The following is a 21,429-nucleotide window of genomic DNA, read 5'->3' as shown; positions in this document are numbered from 1 at the left end:
TCTATTCAGTTTATGAATAATGTTTTAGTTTTGGATTAGTTTCTTACATTAATATTTAGTCAACATACTGTAAGTTAACAGTATTTCCAGTTGAGACCTAAAGTGGTTTTAAGGTCTTAAAATGTATGGAAAGAGTCTAAAAAAGGTCTTTAAAGGTATTGAATTTCACTTTATGATTCCTGTACAGTCTATCAGGAAAGTATTCATAGCGCTTTACTTTTTCCACATTTTTTATGTTACAGTCTTCTTCCAAAATGGATTAAATTCATTTATTTCCTCAGAGTTCTAGACACAGTACCCATAATGGCAATGTGAAAAAAGGTTAAAAATAAAAAACCTGAAAAATCAAATGTACATCAGTATTCACAGCCTTTGCTCTATACTTTATGATACATGTTTGGCAGCAATTACAGCCTCAAGTCTTTTTGAATATGATGCCACAATCTTGGCGCACATGTCTTTGGGAATTTTTGCCCATTCCTCTTTGCAGTACCTCTCAAGCTCTATCAGGTTGGATGGGAAGCGACAGTGTACGGCCATTTTCAGATCTCTCCAGAGATGTTCAATAGGATTTAGGTATGGGCTCTATCTGGGCCACTCAAGGACATTCACCGAGTTGTTGTGAAGTCACTCCATTGATATTTGCATTGATGTACGCATTCACTCCAAAGAGTTCAGTTTTAGTTTCATCAGACCAGAGAATTTTGTTTCTTTTAGTCTGAGAGTCCTTCAGAAGCCTTTTGGCAAATTCCAGGCGGGAAGTGACTGGCCACTCTAATTGGTAGATTGCTGCACAGATGGTTGTTCTTCTGTAAGGTTCTACTGTCTCCACAGAAGAACGCTGGAGCTCAAGACAGAGTGTCCATCGGGTTATTGATCACCTCCCTGACTAAGGCCCTTCTCCCCCAATCACTCAGCTTAGATAGCCGGCCAGCTCTAGGAAGAGTCCTGGTGGTTCCAAACATCTTCCACTTAGGGATGATGGAGGCCACTGTGCTCATTGGAACTGTCAGAGCAGCAGAAATGTTTCTGTAACCTTCCCCAGCCTTGTGCCTCTAGACAATCCTGTCTCAGAGGTCTACAGACCATTTCCTTTGTCTTCATGCTTGGTTTGTGCTTTGACATGCAATGTCAACCCTGGGACCTTCTATAGACAGATGTATGCCTTTTCCAATCATGTCCAATCAACTGAATTTACCACAGCTGAACTCAGATTAAGCTGCTATCACAATTCACGCTACTAACAAACCCTTAACCAACACTACTAGCTTAATAAACTACTAAAATTGAGTTGTTAATTAATAGTTAGTAAGGTAGAAGTTGGGTTTAGGTTTTGGGTAGGATTAGGGATGCAGTATAAGATCATATTTTATAACTACTAATGAACAGTTATTATCTTTATAGTAGGCAGGTAATAAGCCAATAGTAAATAGTGTGTATTGTGACCCAAACTAAATGTTACCATATAAATAAACAACATATGTGCATTCTAGCATTTTCAAGTAATCCATGCTACACTGCACAAGTTGGTGCCAAGTAGTGACTGTGTGCATCTCTCAGTTTTTGTTTTTTTTTTGCCTTTTTTTATTAATATACATCTTTTATTCTCTGTCTCAGATGGTGATCCCAGCAGACCCAGAGGAGATGGAGGAGTTTCAGTCTCAGTGTATATGTCAGTGTCAGTATGTGGTTGATATCACGTTCCCTGTAGCCTACATCCTTCTGCCCAGTAAAGAGGCTTTCCTAAGCATCTATAACAGGTATTTCCTCACACTTACCCATTATTCACTTTTAATTCTACAAACACTGATTTAAGAGACACCTTTTCAGTAGGGCTGGGTAATATTATTTCACAAAAAAAAAATCAATTAACGTTTTGAATTCTTTTAAATTCTTCTGTTCTTGGATTTTTTTTACTTGTTTTGATTTGTTTTCTTTTACCTTTTTTTCTTTTATTGTAAAGCACTTTGTGACTTAATGTCTGTGAAAGGTGCTATATACAGTCAGGTCTATAAATATTAGGACATTGACACAATTCTCACATTTTGGGCTCTATACACCAACGGTCAGTGAATCTTTTAGTCATTGGATTTTCATTTTAGAAACAATTGTTACATTGTCGTCAAATGAAACAAGATCTATTACAAGACTCTTATAATAATACTAATAATAATAATAATAATATTAATTAAACCATTTTATAAAACCATAGTGAAAGTAAAGTTATAAATAGAACATCTTTCAAAATTATTTATTTCCCTATTATTTTGTACTGTTTATGATGAAAGAAGATGATGATGATGATGATGATGAAAGCCTTTTATTTGTCAAATACACTGTTACCTGCAGCGAAATTTGACCCCTCCGGCCGCACACAAACATCACACATTTCATATTTAACTTTGAAAATATATTTTATTGTAATACGAATTTGTTTTTATCATGTAATATTTTATGTATATCCATTTTTCCACGAAATTTTGCCATAAGTTACCATAAGTTGCTGATGTAGCAATAAATAAATAAATAGTCATTAATAAGAGACATCTTTCAAGATTATATATTTCCCTATTATTTTGTACTGTTTATGATGAAAGAAGAAGAAGAAGAAGAAGATGATGATGATGATGATGATGATAAAAGCCTTTTATTTGTCAAATATACTGTTACCTGCAGCGAAATTTGACCCCTCCGACCGTACACAAACATCACACATTTCAGGGGAAGGCAGGTCAGACGAGCAGTAGCATAGAACAAGGGTTCTCAACTGGTTTGGCCACATTTTTACATGGTCACATTTTTACATGGTCGTCAAGTTGCCCCCAAATTAAACTATAATACAATTTTAGGAATTATAATTAACTTGTATTTGTTTGTTAACATAAACAAGTAGTGACAGATAAATCAAAATCACCAAGACTTACAAATAAACAATATTTTCTTGCTGTCGTTTAACAAAACGTATCGAATTATACAACTATTACAAAGTAAAAACGACAAACACTGAAACAGTGGTTAGGGAAAGCAAAGGTTCAGTTACCATGAACTAAACTGAACTGTTAAAAAACATGGTGTCTGGTTTCTAAATGTCGTTTCAATTTAGAAGGTTTCATGTGCTCTTATGAGAGCACCTCACTACATGTGACACTGAGGCTTTAAGTCTTTTTGTCGTCAATATATGTAAATCCATACTTTAAATATTCAGGGTCATACTTGCGCTTTGACATATTTGTTGCTATAATTAAATGAATTTTCACATGTCAAATGGTAGGGTTGTCGCACACGCATTTAAAAATAAAAGTCTGGTATGAGCAAAATAAGTAAAAAATGAAATAAAAAATTTCACCACACACTCCACGACCCACTGAAAACATTCCCGCGACCCAAAAGACAGTTGAGAAACACTGGCATAGAAGACTAAATAAGATACATTAGAGAGAGTAAATAAGATACATTATGTACTAAGATACATTTGGGTACAATAAATGTATGTTTAATACAAACCTAAATATACATTCAGAAGTTTAATCATTTTTGTTTATGGTTATGTTATCGTTTGTCATCAAATCATATCAAAAGTTTGAGTGATGTGACGCTCTTCATCTTTTTCTCTATAGGATTAATAATGATCTGTTGATGTGGGAGCCTCCTCCACCTCCTCCGTCTCCTCCTCCTGCTCCTCCATCTTCTTTTCAAAGTTCTCGTAGTCCCTCTCACCATCACAGACACGAAGAGGATGAGTTTTACCTCTGTAAATCTGCCTTCAGGCTGGGTCAGTAATAACATTTTTTTTAGCTATATGTAGGCCCACATGGAATCTGCGCGTGCAGAATTTTGCAGATTTTCTGCAGATTTCCGCAGATTTTTAGCCCATAATTAATTCTGTTTATTTACTTGAGTAAATGTGTGTAAATCTATATTTATTCAGTTGTTAATATAATTACAGTAATATTATTGACCAATATGAAAATGTTCATCTGATTTATGTACAATGCAGTTTGTACAGTAGTATTTTCTGTCTTTTAGTAGATGTATTACATGAGAGACTTGCTTTGTTAACCAAATAAGAACATATAATTGTTTTTACATTTTAAACATTAAATAAAAGTTAAAAAGAGATTATTTTTTATTTCACATATTAAGGTTTTAGTTCTGATACTCCCAAAATAATTCAGCAGAAATCCACATATTTTTACTAAAATTCTTAGCAGAAATAGCAAAAAAAACGTCCGCAGATTCCGTTTGGCCCTATATGTTATGTTTGTGTTACACTGTTTTAGTATTTAATAATGCTTTGAATTAATTTGAAACTCATTTTGGTTTAAGTTATGTAATTTAGTTACAACTTTTGTCATTTTTATATTATCACTTTGTTTTATTTTTGTTGCTTAAAATTTTCTGTCTTTTTTATTTTAGGAATTTCAGGTGAAATCTTTTTAAAATTTACTTTTACTTATTTTTTTGCTTTGGCTTCTAATATTCTCTCTTTGTAAAACATTCCCCTCTTATCACTTTCTAATCTATTTTTATTCTGTCTTTTTTTGTTTGATACAAACACACACACACTTATATCCAGTGCACGTCATAAAGTAGTACTCCCTCTTTTAACAATGTATATTTTTATTCGTTTCTCTGTGAATGTAGACTGTTTATTTTGGTGCATTAAAACAAAATAATTGTATTATTTTAACAGTTACATTTATTGAATAAGAGTTTGCTTACCTAACATCTTTAGGTATAGTTCAAATATTGATAAAGAAATCATATTTTAACAAAAAAAAAGTATTTTTTTGTTTCTTTTCTATTCTTCTCTAACATATTAATTTGAGTTTTTTTGGACTGTGATCTTGAGTTATTTTGTTAAATTAGCTTTAGTTTTGTCTGCCTGACTACTCTAATGTATATACACAAATACACTCACTGGTCCATTAGGTAGACCTGTCCAACTGCTCTTTAATGCAAATTTCTAATCAGCCAATCACGTGGCTGCAGTTCAATGCATTTAGGCATGTAGACATGGTCAAGACTACCTGCTGCAGTTCAAAATGAGCATCAGAATGAGGAAGAAAGGGGATTTAAGTGACTTTGATTGTGGCTTGGTTGTTGGTGCTAGACAGGCTGGTCTGACTATTTCCGAAACTGCTGATCTACTGGTATTTTCATGCAAAACCGTCTCTAGGATTTACAGAGAATGGTCCGAAATAGAGAAAATATCCAGTGAGCGACACTTCTGTGGGCGTAAATGCCTTGTTGATGTCAGAGGAGAATGGCCAGACTGGTTCGAGCTGATAAAAAGGCAACAGTAACGCAAATAAGCTCTCGTTACAACTGAGGTATACAGAAGAGCATCTCTGAATGCACAACACGTCCAACATGAGGCAGATGGGCTACAGCAGCAGAAGACCACACCGGGTGCCACTTCTGTCAGCTTAGAACAGGAAACTGAGGCTACAATTCTCACAGGCTCACCAAAATTGGACAATAAAAGATTGGAAAAACGGTACCTGATCTGATGAGTCTCGATTCCTGATGCGATAATCGGATGGTAGGGTCAGAATTTGGCGTCAACAACATAAAAGCATGGATTAATCCTGCCTTGTATCAACGGTTTAGGCTGGTGATGGTGGTGCAGTGGTGTAATTGGGCCCATTAGTACAAATTGAGCATCGTGTCAACCCCACAGCCTACCTGAGTATTGTTGCTGACCATGTCCATCTCTTTATGACCACAGTAAGGTACTAACAGCAGGATAACGCATTATGTCATAAAGCACGAATCACCTCAGACTGGTTTCTTGAACATGACAATGAGCTCTCAATCCAATAAAGCACCTTTGGGATGTGGTGGAACGAGATATTTGCATCGTGGATATGCAGCCGACAAATTAGCAGCAAATGTGTGATGCTATCATGTCAATATATACCAAAATCTTTTAGGAACATTTCCAGTACCTTACTGAATCTATGTCATGAAGGATTAGGGCAGTTCTGAAGGCAAAAGGTCCACCCCGGTACTAGTAAGGTGTACCTAATAAAACGGCCAGTGAGTGTATAATCTTGTAAAGCATCCTGTAGAGCACAGGTGTCAAACTCAGTTCCAAAAGGGCCGCAGCTCTGCACAGTTTAGTTCCAACCCTAATTAAACACACCTGATCAAACTATTTGAGTCCTTCAGGCTTGTTTGAAACCTACAGGTAAGTGTGTTGGAGCAGGGTTGGAACTAAACTGTGCAGGGCTTCGGCCCTCCAGCAATTAAGTTTGACACCCCTGCTGTAGAAAGTTTTTATTTTTATTTTTTTAATGGAGACCTGTGCACTGTATATATAATTACTTTGTATTTCTCCTCTAACACCAACAGTGATCACCTTCAGTTTTCTATTAATATTTTTCTACTTTATTTTCCTCGCAAGTTTCTGACCTTCTAACGAAAACTCTTACGCTTCGACTACATTAGACTAACAAGGAATTGTCATATTAATGTTTGTTTGTTGCTTTCATTACTTAATGTTCTCATTTATTTGCACTTAAAGCTAAAAGTGTCTGCCAAATAATTTCTTGTAAAATTGAAGATAATAAAATCATTTAAGAAATGTTTCTTAATCTTTTCACGCATCATTCCAGAATCTGACTCTGAGGAGGAGGAGTCTCAGTTCTATTCAGCCAGCCAATCAAAACGAAGGAAACAGTTAGAGCCTCAGTCAAGCCACGCCCTCAGTCTGCTCTGTTTGACTGTGCTGATTGGCAAAGGTCGCCTTCAAGCCATGACAGACAGCAAGGTATTATATATGTTGAAATAATAAGGTGTAGCATTGCCACTATTTTTTAAGTTGACACCAATGCAATTGTCTTTAAGAATGAAGCTGGACGGAAAGTGGAGCTCTGTCATGGAGAGCTCATATTGGACTTGGAAGGAGGGAAGATTTTTAGTGTGACACAACACCAGAACAATCCCAATCTCAACTTTCTGACTATAGAAAGCAAACGAGTGGAGCTGTACCATAAAGGTGAGCTTCAAATCGCATCAAACCTATTATTCCTGTTGTTTTGACATGGAAATAAGTCATTGTTTTGTTCTGAATTCTTGTTTTTTGTATGTTTGGCTTTTTTTCTACAGCGGAGGTGCCAGACTCCCCTATTCCTGTGAAACTAGAAATGCCCAGGTTCACTTCTCCAGCTCATCTGGACCCTACCATTTACCCCACGGAGGTGGGTGTGAGCAGCGTCGGTGGCAGAGAAACCGACGTTCAGATGCTGTCGACTGCCATCAAAGTCACGTTAGATCTTGAGAGGAATGTCAAGGTTTGTGTGTCAATTTTACTTCATCTGAATTCACACAGAATCATCACCTCAGGCCTCAATCATGAAACACAATCAAAAACATTATTGGGTAAATTATTCATAAATTCTGTTCTGATATAAATTTTTAGATTTGTCAAGTGTTTATATTTTCCAAATGTTAGTTGGTATGAAAAAATATGCATTAAATTATGTTTAAGCTTAAAGAGCCCTTATTTTGCATTATAAATGGTCATATTTTGGTTTTGGGGGTCTCCAACAACATGCTGATATGCGTGCAATGTCAAAAAACACTTTCCTTGTCTTATAATATGCGTTTATGTTTTACCTAATCATCCCAACGACTCCCATATGAATTGTTCAGCGATTCATTTATTCCCAAATCCCTCTTTGGCGCAAAGCTAATCTGCGCTGATTGGTCTGATGAACCAGTCTGTTGTGATTGGTTGACTGCGTCCATTGCGAGATGAAGAGAAATGCCCACCACGGCTATGTTGAACAGATGTGTAACTTCATGGCTAAGTAGCTCACAGAGTGTGTGAGACCCCTTTAAATCACTAAAGGAAGAAGCATGCGTCACTTTTCCAACAGGGTTTTGGACAGAATATGTAAACAGCCCCATAAAGATTTAACCTGAGAGATACAGTACAAGATTACAAGAGATACAGTACGCGATTACAAGCAGCATGGGTGACTACAACTTATAACACAAATTTAAACATATATTTTGCAAACACTAAAAACGCTTTACAGATTTTTGGGGGAAATCATCAAATCTACCATGTTCATCGTGTGCAGTATCCACCCGGATAACACAACGGCAGCCATATTCTGCCAGACTGCACACTAGATAGTAATTGATACCAATTATTATATGCTTAGGATGGAGGCCAGTGAGCAAATTTGGCCAGGATGCTGGGGTTAAACCTCTACTCGTTTTCTTTTTTTTTTTTCTTCTTTTTTTTGAAAGACAACCTGAGATTTTTAACAACCATGGCGAGTCAGGACCTCGATGTAATGTCTCATTCGAAAGACGGTGTTCACTAAGCAATATAGAGTCCCCATCAATATACTGGGGCGTTAGGACCCACACAGAGCACACCCCTCCTGTTGCCTCACTAGCACCACTTCCGGCAGCAACATAGTTTTCCCATGTGGTCTCCCATCCAGGTACTGACTGGACGCAGCCTTGCTTAGCTTGAGTGGGTGACCATGTGAGAGTTGCAGAGAGCTAGCTGCCGGACAAGAGGTGGAAAAGTATTACAAGAGTTTTGTACATGTAAATGGAGTGTTTAATTAACCTCCCATTAATGTAATTTGATGCAACTACAATGTAACACAATGTATCTTCATGCAATAAATCCACTGAAACGAAATTAGCATGGCAGTCACTAAAGACAGGGGTTCTCAACTGGTTTGGCCATGGGACCCACATTTTCACATGGTCATCAAGCCGTGACCCAAATTTTTAGGAATTATAATATGATTTTAGGAATTATAATTCATTTGTATTGAATTGTTAACATACACAACTAGTGACAGATAAATTATGAGGAAATCACCAAGACTTACAAATAAACAATATTTTATTGCTGTCATTTAACAAAATGCATCAAATTTTAGAAATATTACAGAGTAAAAATGTCGAATACTGTAAACAGTGGTTAGGGTAAGGAAAAGTTAAAGGGCCATGAAACCCCCTTGTTTCAGCAGAGTGTTTTCACACCTCTACTTTGGAAAAAGTCAGAAAAGTGGGCGTGTCCAGCTCTGTTTAGTGGGGAGTGTCGGAGGAAGAAAAGAGGCTTGGTGTGGGAGTGTCTATTTGGGCGCGCTGAATTTCAGAGTCAAAACACACACCCAACAGGGGAGAAAGGGACTGTTTACATGGACATCTGTAGTCGAATTATTTTTAGACTTTAACTGCAGTTTGGCTCTTTCATTCAGGGAATTCATTCATGTCCCTCGCCACAAACGAGATATTTGATTCGAGGATCTGCTCTAAGCGTGTATTTTCATGCAATGTTTGATACCGCACGGCAAATGAGAGAAAAAAAACTCAACATTTCCCGGAAACTTAGATGCACACGGCAGGTAGTGTCAGAAAGCCGCGTGTGTTATTCCGGTCACAAAATCCTACATGAGGTTATAGTTTGGTTGTAAAGCTAACTTGTTTACACTCGGTGCAATAGTTTGTTCGATACGAATAAAATACGAACTGAATAAACAAAGAGCACTGGTCGCTCACTTACCAAATCTGTAGAGTCAGGACAATCCACAGCAACTAGAGCCGCGTCTTTATTAAGAGAAGACTACAAGCGAATCCGAATCTCAGCGTTTGCAGATGAGAACAGCTCTCAGGTAAACAATAATCCTCCTTAGACACGTAAGTTATTGTTGTCGCGCGTCGCGTACACTGTTAATCCACGCGTGAGTCTGAGCTCTCACAGAGAGAAAAGGAAAACGAAACTTAACTGCAGCAAACTATAAAAGCAACACTTCACGCTTGTTTTGCCAACACAACGTGGCGTCTCTGCCGTCTGAACACTATGACAGTAATGAATATTAATGAAGTTGCACAATAGAGCACGCTGATTGGTTTGAACCAAGCCTTTCTCATGCATTAATGCAGCAGGCTGTAAGACGTAATAAGACACACTCTGGCACAAATGTCCAGTCTGCACCCTGGAATACACGCTATTATGTCATGACCGTGACGCAGCTTCAAAAATTCGTTTCAAACCGGAAGTACGAATTTGCTTGAAATAACGCAAAAACAACCAATTTACACTTTTTAGGGAAATATAGGTGTCCTAATAGTGTTTTTAGCAGTGTGGGACACATATACGACTGTCAACAGCTCACAAAATGTGTTCTGGTGTTTCGTGACCCTTTAAGTTACCATTAACTAAACTGAACTGTTTATAAAACATTAACACTGATCTGCTTGAACTGAACAGAAACCAGCAAACTGAAGTAAAATTATTAAAACAATCATAACCATTTTATAATAATCAGCAGTTATTTGCTGTTCTGCTTTTGTGTGGGCTTTCTTGGCCTTTGCTACACGGTGAGCACAGTAAGATGTACTTGTACTTGTTTTGAACATGAATATGTTCGGCACTTTTGTGATGCCCTCAGCTATTAGAGTCGTCTTAGAAAATAGTCCACATGTTTTTCCTTGCCACTGGGATGTTTGGTTTCTAAATGTGGTTTTAATTTAGGTTTCATTTCTCTCGTGAAAGCACCTCACTACATATGACACACTGAGGTTTTAAGCCTTACTCGCTCGCGCCCGTCAGAATCTGTGGGCTAGCGCAGAAGCTCCATTAAATATACTGGCGTCAAATAAATGCTCATATTATAAAGACATGGCGCGGGCAAATGTAGTTTAATGCAGTGCCTCTTGTACAATCTGAGGCTCACTTTATATCGGATATCACTCAGCCAGTGGAGGTCGCTGATTTTAAAAGAAAACAGACCTTAAAACGCGCCGGTTTTTGCATTGCAGTGCGCCAAAAGCGCTTAACCCAGGTTACTGGCAAAGTAAAAGTCTCATTAGCATACTTCGGCACGCGTATTTTAAAATAAAAGTCTCATATAAGCAAAATAAGTTAAATATTAAACTTTTGTTGTTTTTTTGATCACACACTCCAGTTGAGAAACACTGACTAAAGATATATCAATTACTATTTTTCTCAATTTCCCAATCTGTAAGATGTTAAATTGTTGGGGAGGGGGTTATTATGTGGGAAAAAAAGATTCATAATAATAAAATCATAATAATCATAAATAAAAAGCTTTAAAAAAAGGTTTTCTTTAAAGCCTTTTTAAAACATTTTTTAAAAATTGATGCGTTTAAATGTCTTGACTTAATTTGACCTCTTCTATGTTGATTACGAGGCGATTGTTGTTTGTCACCTGTACGTGTGCTGAGTTTTTGGTCATTTCTTTGCAGGAGTTTCTGGTTGCCCTGCGACTCCATGGTGCTACTTTGCGACATCACATGGCGTTGACCAATCATAGCTGGCATGAGCAGGTATGAACTTTAAAAGCGGTGGAGGGATCTGTGGTGAATGTCTGCCTTATGTTTATTCTGTTTTGCAGTTTTTGTTTTTGTAAGAAGTCTTAAGCTACAATTATAGTTTTTGAAAACATATTTCTAAGTATTTCTCTTTATTTGTAAGTAGAAGAGAACCCATGAATGGTTTTCAATTTCAGTTACCCTTCAAAACTGTGTTTTTTTCAAACCAGATTGTTGATTTCCTTGATGTCATCGATGACGACATTTTAGGCTACACCCCGCCTGCCGTCATCACCGTTCTCCACACTCACCTGGCCACCTGTGCAGTGGACTACAGGTACAGTCAATGTCTGGTGTAGTCTCAAAACTCATTTTGGTTCATCATTATGTCAACTTTCTATTTTTTTTTTTTCCGCTGTAGGCCTCTTTATCTTCCTCTGCGAGTTCTGTTTACGGCCGAGTCCTTTTCTTTATCCAGCAACATCATTGTAGACACCGCAACCTTTCACCTCAGGTACTGTTGATCGTAGTGGGATTATTATTAAGTGTCATGCTGAGATTTTTTGATTGAACCTAACAAATGTCAAATCTTACTTCAGGTTTATCTTAGATGACTCTGCTTTATACCTGTCTGATAAATGTGAAAGTGACACAGTGGATTTGAGGCGAGGTATTAAACAATCATAGCTTTCAATATCAGAATAACTGCATTTTCCTAAATGTGAGGTTCCTTTCATCATTGTTTGTGTGTGTGTGTGTGTGTGTGTGTGTGTGTGTGTGTGTCAGACTATGTGTGCGTGTTAGACATTGATTTACTGGAACTGGCCATAACGACTTGGAAAGGAAGTGACTCAAGTAAATTGGTAAGTTTCATGTTAACAGTTACTACCTAATTCTAAAGGATTTGAATTGTATTATTTTTAGAAATATATTTACAGTGTGTTTGTAGTTTAATATTTTATGTAGGTTTACATGGGTAAATGCATAGTTGACCTCTATTTCTTTTTGATTTATATATAATTTTCTTGTCGGCTTAGTCCCTTTATTAATCCGGGGTCGCCACAGCGGAATGAACCGCCAACTTATCCAGCAAGTTTTTACGCAGCGGATGCCCTTCCAGACGCAACCCATCTCTGGGAAACATTCACACACACACTCATACTCATACGCTAAGGACAATTTAGCCTACCCAATTCACCTGTACCACATGTCTTTGGACTGTGGGGAAAACCGGAGCACCCAGAGGAAACCTACGCGAAGGCAGGGAGAACATGCAAACTCCACACAGAAACATCAATTGAGCGGAGGTTCGAACCTGCAACCCAGCGACCTTCTTGCTGTGAGGCGACAGCACTATCTACTGCGCCACTGCCTCGCCTATATATATATATATATATATATATATATATATATATATATATATATATATATATATATATATTTATATATTTATATATATATATATATATATATATATATATATATATATATATATATATATATATATATATATATATATTAGTGCTGTCAATCGATTCCAAAAAATTAACTAATTAATCACACTTTTTTTTTTTTATTAATCGCTATTAATCGCAATTAATCACATTTAAAAGACTGAAACTTGTAGTTTTGGCTTTTCAAATGTAAAATTAATGTAAACGCCAGACAATAATTACTTAGATTCAAAATATAATTGTTTAATAGAATTTTTGTTTAACTTGTAACACAGATTTCTTCATGTAAACAACAAACCCAAAATAAACCATCAAGATCCTGGCTTGACAGCCATATTTATTACAGAAATCAAAACACAGGCATGATAATACCATTTGAATTTCAAAACAATCAATGCCTATAAAGAACAAAATGATTGCCAAGGTGGAGTCTAAGTGGACTGCAAAAAAATGCCAAAATACAGGCATTGCAGATATGGAAATTGGAAAATTATAATAACAATAAAATATTAAATACAGACAATTGCACTCATTGCAAATGTGTATTGCTGTGAGTTGAGAACATTAATTATAACGTAGAAACAATTTTGCTTAGTCCTCCTTTACATTCAGTCAGTTGCTAAAACAGTCCAGTCTGTTAACATTATCGGGGGATAATGTGGACCTTTTCTTTTAAATGATGTGAGCTGAGAGTGCAACGCAATCTCACGGCAGTTCGTAACTTTTTGATTTGGTGGCTACGGACAACGACGTTTAGGCAGGTTTGTTGCTAAGAAACACACACAGACACACACACTCATACACACAACGCGCGCAGGACAGGGCAGCCGGAGCGACTCCCTTCAGATTCAACACGCATGATCGCGTTAATAAAATTTGCTGAAACTAAGCGTTTTATAGTATGGCTGTATTTCACAAGATTTCTGACACAATGTGAAGCAGACGCTTTACAAATGTCTTTACGACTTCACCTGGCAGTTTCTGAGTACATTTACATGGACACCAATACTCTGATTTTATTATGATTAAGATAATACTCTTATTAAAAGTCTACAATGTAAACAGTGATTTTTGATTACCTTAAAGGAACACCAAGTCACGAAATGCAGAGGTTTTTTTTTTCGTTCGCCATCCATTAAAACAAAAGTCAAAAGTTAAAAATGGAACTCCTGAGAATTGCATGAAACTTTGGAGAAAATGCTGGAGAGCCTGGTGATGCGACTTTAATTGTTTTAAACTGAAACTTGCCTTCAAAAAGTGCTTACTTGGTCTTATCTATATTTCTTTGCATGTTGAACACACGTCGATCACAACCGGAAATAAAAAAACTGCAACTGCGTTAATTGCGTTAATTTTTTTAACGCGTTAATTATTTCAAATTAATCGCATGCGTTAACGCACTAATTTTGACTGCACTAATATGTATATGTATGTATATATATAGATAGATAAATATCTAGGTACTAATTGTATGATAAGCCATGTCAGGAAAGCTAATGTGTGAATATATAAATAATTATTTAACTAAGTTACAGTTTTATAATAATAAACAATGTTTTTGGTTTGTTTTTTTAATAAATAATCAGTAATTCAATAAACAAATAAAATAAAGATTAATAAAGTAAAAAAGATATTGCAATGTTGTGTTGAAAAAGTTTAACTTAACTCTTTGAACTATTTTTAAATTAAACTGCTAGGTGAAACCAATATTTTTTGTAATAAGCATGTCATTGTCAAATCTTTATCAATGAACATAAACGTATTAACATAAATGGGTTTTTAAATTAATGTTAGCCAGATTTTGTTGCTGTCCATCATTCTATCTCTCCTTGTTATTAACTATCTTCTTTTCTTAATGAACATTTCCAGACTCAGCCACTGTTTGAGCTGCGGTGTTCTAATAATGTGGTTCACGTACACACCTGTGCGGACTCGTGCGCTGCTCTGGTTAACATGCTGCAGTACCTGGTTTCACTAGGTGATCTACACCCTCCTCCTCGCCACACGTCCCCCACAGAAATTGCCGGTCAGAAACTTCCGGTAAGAGCTGTCTTTTAAAATCGTTGTGCAGCTTTTTTTATCCTTGTTTATATTCAACTCAAAATGTTCTGTGCTCTAGCTGTCAGAAAGTCCTGCCTCCCTTCCGTCCTGCCCACCAGCCGAGACCGCAGAGATTAACCAATACGACCTCACAGATGCTTTGATTGACACCGAGAGAATTCTACAAGAAGACACCCAAGATTCTGGTTAGATTTTTGGCAGTTCTTTATTGATCCAAGCAATAGTTTACTTATAAAAAAAAAACATTCCATTATGTAAATAAGTTGTCATTTAATAAGAATATGTCAATAACTTAATTTTGACAAAAATGTCAGATAGAACCTTATAATTCTAAGGTGACGATATGGCAATTTATGCAAAGAACATATATGGCATACAAATTTTTGGATTTTACATATATAAAATATGTCATATCTGCAACATTTATTTATTCATTTTCTTTCTGAGTTAGTCCCTTTATTAATCTGAGGTCGCCACAACGGAATGAACTGCCAGCTTATCCAGCATATGTTTTACGCAGCTTATGCCCTTCAAGCTGCAACCCATCACTGGGAAACACCCAAATGCACTCATTCACACTCATACACTACGGAAAATTTAGCTTTTTCAATTTACCTACAGCGCATGTCTTTGGACATGTGGGGGAAACCAGAGCAACCCACGCGAACACAGGGAGAACATGCAAACTACACACAGAAATGCTAACTAACCCAGCCGAGGCTCTAATCAATTACCTTCTTGCTGTGGGGCGATTCTGCTACCTACTGTCGCCCTTTATATGCAACATATTATATATTGTTATATTAAATTTATTTATTTTTATTAAAAAATATATTCTATATATATTTAAAGTGTTTGTATATATTTATATTCATTTATAAATTTTTAATTATTTTATTTTTGTTTTTAACAATTATTAATGCTTTATATAAAATATAAATTATAAATATATAATAAATTATATATTTATTTATTTATTTATTTTTCAGTCATTGGAATTATATGTACATAAATATGTATGTTCAAATATATTTTCAGCTATATTTTAGATTTTAAACGGCTATGAATTTCTTTCTTCTGTTTAAAATGAGGCAAAATATTGCCATCCATAATAGGAAGAAAGTACTATGACCAGCCAAAAACTTGTGGCTAAACGTCTGATGCATATGGCTCGTTTTTTCTGGAAACACACAGCAGATTTGAAGTTGTCCTCTGACTGGTTTAAATAAAGAGGATTTATTGCAGTTGAGTGTAGAACAATTAGCAATCTAAACCAGTCTGCCTGGAAACAAGACAGAGCGGATAAAAACAAGTGTGATGTTTACATCGATGACGGTGCTTATTAATAGAGTCATATTAAACCACTGATATTTAATTTAAATTTTTAAAAAAATGTTATTGTTATTATTATTATTTTTTTAGCTCTTATCATAAACTTGGTAATTTATTATTATATATTTTTTTAATTTCTTTTAATTTTTGTATTTTATTTTAAATGTATTATTATTATTATTTCTTTTAGAGGATATGTTTGTTTTTATTTCATACATTTAAATAATTTTATTTTAAGGGGATAGTGGGAAAATAAGAAAAATAAGACAATCTGTATTTTTTCCTTTGTTGTATGGTATACTATGATGTATTGTCTTGTTAAACACCAATTTAAAAAAAAAATCAGTTCCTTTAAAAACAGCGTATTAAGCCAGCCCTGAACAGAATACACTCAAAAAAATAAGTTTGCTGTTTGGTTAAACTGCTTATTTAAAATGAGCTAAAACAACACAATTCTTGAGTTTTATTTTGGGACAACTTAATTGTTTTATGTTTAATCCGCTTCAATTTGTAAAAACCAATAAGTGAACTTAATTCCTTCATGTTGTCCCAACACAAATTTGATTGTGTGAAACCCAGCATGATTAATGATTATATATGCCTGTGTATTTGATGAGCAGGTTCTCCGTCCATCCGTCGAGCGTCACCTGTCTCAGTCTATCTGTTCCCGGATGAAGCCCCCAAGCTCCGCCCCTCTGTTCTAGAAGGGGAGGAGTCTGATATTGATGGACTGGTGAGCACCGCTATGGAGGCTCATGCAGATATGATGTCAGACGAAGGCTCGGAATGTTCCACCGACAACGATGACTTCTGCATCCTAGAGGCTCCTGGGATGGGCATACCGGTATGTATCAGTGTTGGATTTTTTAAAATGTCTCATTTCAGACATCCACCAACTCTGTCTAAAATAAATTATTTTTGACCTGTATAGTCAATAGCTATGCTTCCATTTAAAAAAAATGTAAAAATTATTTAAAAACAATTAGGTGACATAGTGGTGCAGTAGGTAGTGCTGTCGCCTCACAGCAAGAAGTGTGCTGGTTTGAGCCTCGGCTGGGTCAGTTGGCATTTCTGTGCGGAGTTTGCATGTTCTCCCTGCATACGCGTAGGTTTCCTTCAGGTGCTTCGGTTTTCCCCACTGTCCAAAGATTTGTGGCACAAACTGAAGACTGAGGAGCAGGGGGTAGGTGGTTACGCAAACTTAAGACTGTGGACCGGTTGTAGGAGGGGTTGCTGGGGTGAAAATTCCAGGAGTTTTCAGGGAGACAGAACAAAATGAGAGATGGGTCTGAAATACAGGAGACTCCCGGGCAGGTATGCACAAGACGTGTTTAGAGCAATTTGTTGCTATTTTCAGGCCAGCACAATCTCAATTTTCACATTTTGCGCCACGTTGTTTAAATAGCAAATCCATTTGTGCCACTTTCTGGACTCATGGGTGTGCTGGTCTAAAAAGGAGGTGTGTTAAGGCGCATCACTGGTGCGTTGCTATTTTGAGAAACTGAAAAAGAAGGATTAAAATGTTACAAAAATTATTATTTTCTATAGAATTATTAAAACCCACTGCCTACATCCCTCCTTCATCTCGGGGGGCTTTTTCAGTTTATTCATGATTATTATTGCATTTGTATAATGTTATTATTAGTAGTAGTATTATATATTATATGCATATTTATATTCGTTTTAATTAAAACATGTTTAGATCTGTCAGGTTTTGGAGACATCTGCATCACCATATGGGGCATAATAATAAGACGCGTGTTTGGATATAACTCAGTTTTTTGTCTGCACTTCATTACTATTGTTCATTTATTCGTTGCTAGAAATTAGAACTGAATTTAGAAATAGTTTTGAAACAAATCTTGAAACAAAATTAATTGTGTAGGCTAGTGGGAGTAAGGAAACGGTGGAAAATCACTCCACGAAAAGTAAATGAGTAAAGTAAAAAGTTATGTAAAAAGAAAGGAAAGAGGCCGAATGGAGGAGGCTTGTTCTTTTTTCCTCGCACTGCAGATGATCTGTTTAACTGTTTTCTTGCTAGTGAATTCTTCAGTTTTTCCACTTACAAAGTCCGCTATGTAAATAGCAAATGCCACGACATAACTGACTCTTAAAGGGAATTTAATTTAATGCACAATATGCTCAAAACACACCCATAACTCATTAAGAGAATAAGCACAACCCTGTTAGACCAAGCGCAGAGCGGATTTTTCCATCCTTAAAATAGCAAAAGTGGATTTGGACATGTCCTTAATGCTTTTGTGCCCTGCGCTTTGGACTGTGCATATTATAGCATATTTTATTAATATTTTATTATATTATTATTTGCATTTATAAACTGCAAAATACATGAGTAGAGTACATAAATTGACATACATTGTTACTTTATGCCAATATGTGGTGATAGGCAAGTTTAAAAAAAAATGAGTGATATCATTCCTTATTGTTTAAAAACATTGAATAATGTAAATGCACTGAAATGAATACGTGGTATTGAAACATTAATTCAAACTTGTCTTTAAAAAATCATAATTATTGACTAAATATTTAAAAAGAGACTGCAGACTCTCTCTCTAATTCAATTCATACTTTCTTTTATTGGCATGTCAAGTGTTACGTACAGTTAAAGTCAGAATTATTAAGCCCCTTGTTCATTTTATCTTAGCCATGATAACAGTAAATAATATTTGACTAGACATTTTTCAAGACACTTCTATACAGCTTAAAGAGACATTTAGAGGCTTAACTAGGTTAATTAGGTTAACTTGGCGTGTCAGGGTAATTAGGAAAGTTATTGTATAGCGACGGTTTGTTCTGTAGACTATCAAAAAAATATATAGCTTAAAGGGTGTAATAATTTTGACCTTAAAATGGTTTTTAAAAAATTAAAAAACTGCTTTTATTCTCGCCAAAATAAAACAAATAAGACTTTCTCCAGAAGAAAAAATATTATCAGACATACTGTGAAAATTTCCTTGCTCTGTTAAACATCATTTGGGAAATATTTAAAAAGAAATAAAAAATTGAAGGGGGGGGGTCTAATAATTCTGACTTCAACTGTAATCTCAAAGCATTTGTGATGTTTACATTAAACAGAACATATGAAATGACAAATGACATAGTAGTAGTGATGATGATAAAAAGAATATTTAGTAGTATATTTAGCATTCAAAATATTAGGATAAAACAATAGTAATAAACAGTAAATTTAACAATCAACAATTTAGGCTTAAAGTCCTCATGAATCGGAACCTGCTGTTTTTGTATTGTGACGCAGTTCCTAGGGAAACTGAATATTAAATGAGAAAACAGTGTTCATGGCTTGTTTTTTGGATTCATTCAGAAAAATCAGGAAAGGGTTTGGAGAGAGTGGATTTTCAGGAAGTGCATTTTCAGAGAAGGGCAAACTATTTTGTTTTTCTTAATGACATGCACAGATGAATTGATCACCACAAAAAATAGCAATATGAGCTAACAAAATCAAATGATTGCATGTGTACTTTAATTTATACCAACTTAGAATCCATAGTGTGCATGTGCATGTCTATTGTGTGTGGTGTTTGTAAGAGCATCACTGATGTTATTAATCGTCTTTCTCTCTCTTTCTTTGTAAAAGCCTAGAGACGGTGAGCCTGTAGTGACTGTTCTCTCCCAGGGCCCTATCAAGGTGCGGGATGGATATTACTCCTGGCCGCGGGGCAGTTCAGATCTGCTGCGTGCCCCAACCCGCTTTCCAGTGCCTCAGAACAGAGTGGTGCTCCGTGAAGTGTCTGTCGTCTGGCATCTGTATGGTGGCAAAGACTTTGGTGGCAAACCCAGCTCAGCCCACACACCACACAGCCATAAGTAAGTCCAGCGGAAGCTCTGGGAAAACTATAGGTTAAAGTATGGATGGGGAGTAAATTCTGTCCTACATATTCCCTCTCTCCCTTCCAGTTTGTTTCTGTTAAACCTTGAAAGTGTAGTTTTCCAAAAAGCACAAATACAGTTACTATTTACAGTGGGGGAAATAATTATTGAACACGTCAATATTTTTCTCAGAAAACATATTTCTAAAGGTGCCGTGGACTTGATTCTTTTACCAGATGTTTTTAATAAAGAAATCCATGTAAGAAAAGAAAACAAATCTTATTCGTTTACAAATGAAGTGTTGTGTAATAAAATAAAATAAAGTATGGAAAAAGTATTGAACATATGAAGAAAGGGAGGTGTAGAAAGGCGGTGAAAGCCCAGACAGCAGCTGAAATCTCTCAGTAGTTTTTCAGCAATCCTCTGCCCTTCGTCATTGTAAATTAATATTCAGTGCTTCAGTCCAACATTTACATTAGCAGGATGATGAAGATGAAACCAGGGTGGACCTTTCAGCTAGACAATAATCCAAAACACAGCCAAGGAAACTCTCAAATGCTTTCAGAGAAAAAAAAGCAAGCTGTGGAATGGCCCAGCCAATCACCTGACCTAAATCCAATAGAAAATACTAACTAAAAACTGATAGACAAGACCAACAGAACCATGTTGAAGTTTGTGAAAAACTCACACATGGGCAATGCATGTGACCCTTATTTGAGAGACGTCTGGTTCAATTCCATGTCAACAGCTCCTTCAAAAATATTATTCCCAAGTAAAAACAAGACATGTTCAATACTTAATTCCACCACTGTATTTACTCACCCCAAAACCCCTTGTCGTTGGACATTCGACAACGATTGCATTTTTTACATTCCATTGGACTTTCCATTTATATTTTTCGACTTGTCTAACTGCAATGTTAGCTAATATTTAATAAAAAAATGTAATTCCTTGATTTACATTTAAAGTATATCAGGAAAAATGACTTAGAATTATTATTAGAATTATTAGCCCTCCTGAATTATTATCCCCCCTGTATATTTTTCCCACAATTTCTGTTTAGCGGAATGAAAATGTTTTTCAACGCGTGTCTAAACATAATAGTTTTAATAACTAATTTCTAATAACAGATTTATTTTATCTTTTCCATGATTACAGTACATAATATTTGACTAGATATTTTTCAAGATACTAGTATTCAGCTTAAAGTGACATTTAACTAGGTTAACTGGGCAAGTTAGGGTAATTAGGCAGTTGTATAACAGTGGTTTGCTCTGTAGACAATCAAATGCATATATAGCTGAAGCGGGCTTATAATATTGACCTTAAAATGTTTTTTAAAAACTTAAAAACTGATTTATTTTAGCCAAAATAAAATAAAAAGACTTTCTCCAGAAGAAGAAATATTATCAGACAT

General features: G+C 35.8%; 1 protein-coding gene across 3 annotated transcripts in view; it reads left to right on the top strand.

Moving 5' to 3' along the window:
* atg2a (autophagy related 2A) overlaps nt 1–21,429 on the top strand; it is a 76,694-nt gene that overhangs the window by 35,411 nt on the left and 19,854 nt on the right. For all 3 annotated transcript variants that reach the window (XR_012390218.1, XR_012390217.1, XM_009307758.5), the window contains exons 18-31: nt 1,618–1,760; nt 3,618–3,772; nt 6,621–6,775; nt 6,853–7,003; nt 7,114–7,298; nt 11,251–11,331; nt 11,547–11,653; nt 11,738–11,830; nt 11,916–11,986; nt 12,103–12,179; nt 14,640–14,810; nt 14,890–15,016; nt 16,784–17,007; nt 19,780–20,009. Coding sequence is in view for 1 of the 3 variants with exons in the window: in XM_009307758.5 (XP_009306033.1) it covers nt 1,618–1,760; nt 3,618–3,772; nt 6,621–6,775; nt 6,853–7,003; nt 7,114–7,298; nt 11,251–11,331; nt 11,547–11,653; nt 11,738–11,830; nt 11,916–11,986; nt 12,103–12,179; nt 14,640–14,810; nt 14,890–15,016; nt 16,784–17,007; nt 19,780–20,009 (1,970 nt within the window). In the remaining 2 variants the exon portion in view is untranslated. The remainder of the gene's footprint in view (nt 1–1,617; nt 1,761–3,617; nt 3,773–6,620; nt 6,776–6,852; nt 7,004–7,113; nt 7,299–11,250; nt 11,332–11,546; nt 11,654–11,737; nt 11,831–11,915; nt 11,987–12,102; nt 12,180–14,639; nt 14,811–14,889; nt 15,017–16,783; nt 17,008–19,779; nt 20,010–21,429) is intronic.

This window comes from Danio rerio, chromosome 14 (genome assembly GCF_049306965.1).
Source record: "Danio rerio strain Tuebingen ecotype United States chromosome 14, GRCz12tu, whole genome shotgun sequence".
NCBI classification, from domain to species: Eukaryota; Metazoa; Chordata; class Actinopteri; order Cypriniformes; family Danionidae; genus Danio; species Danio rerio.
The sequence above is the reverse complement of the archived record's forward strand: the minus strand, read 5'-3'. Positions and strand labels throughout refer to the sequence as shown.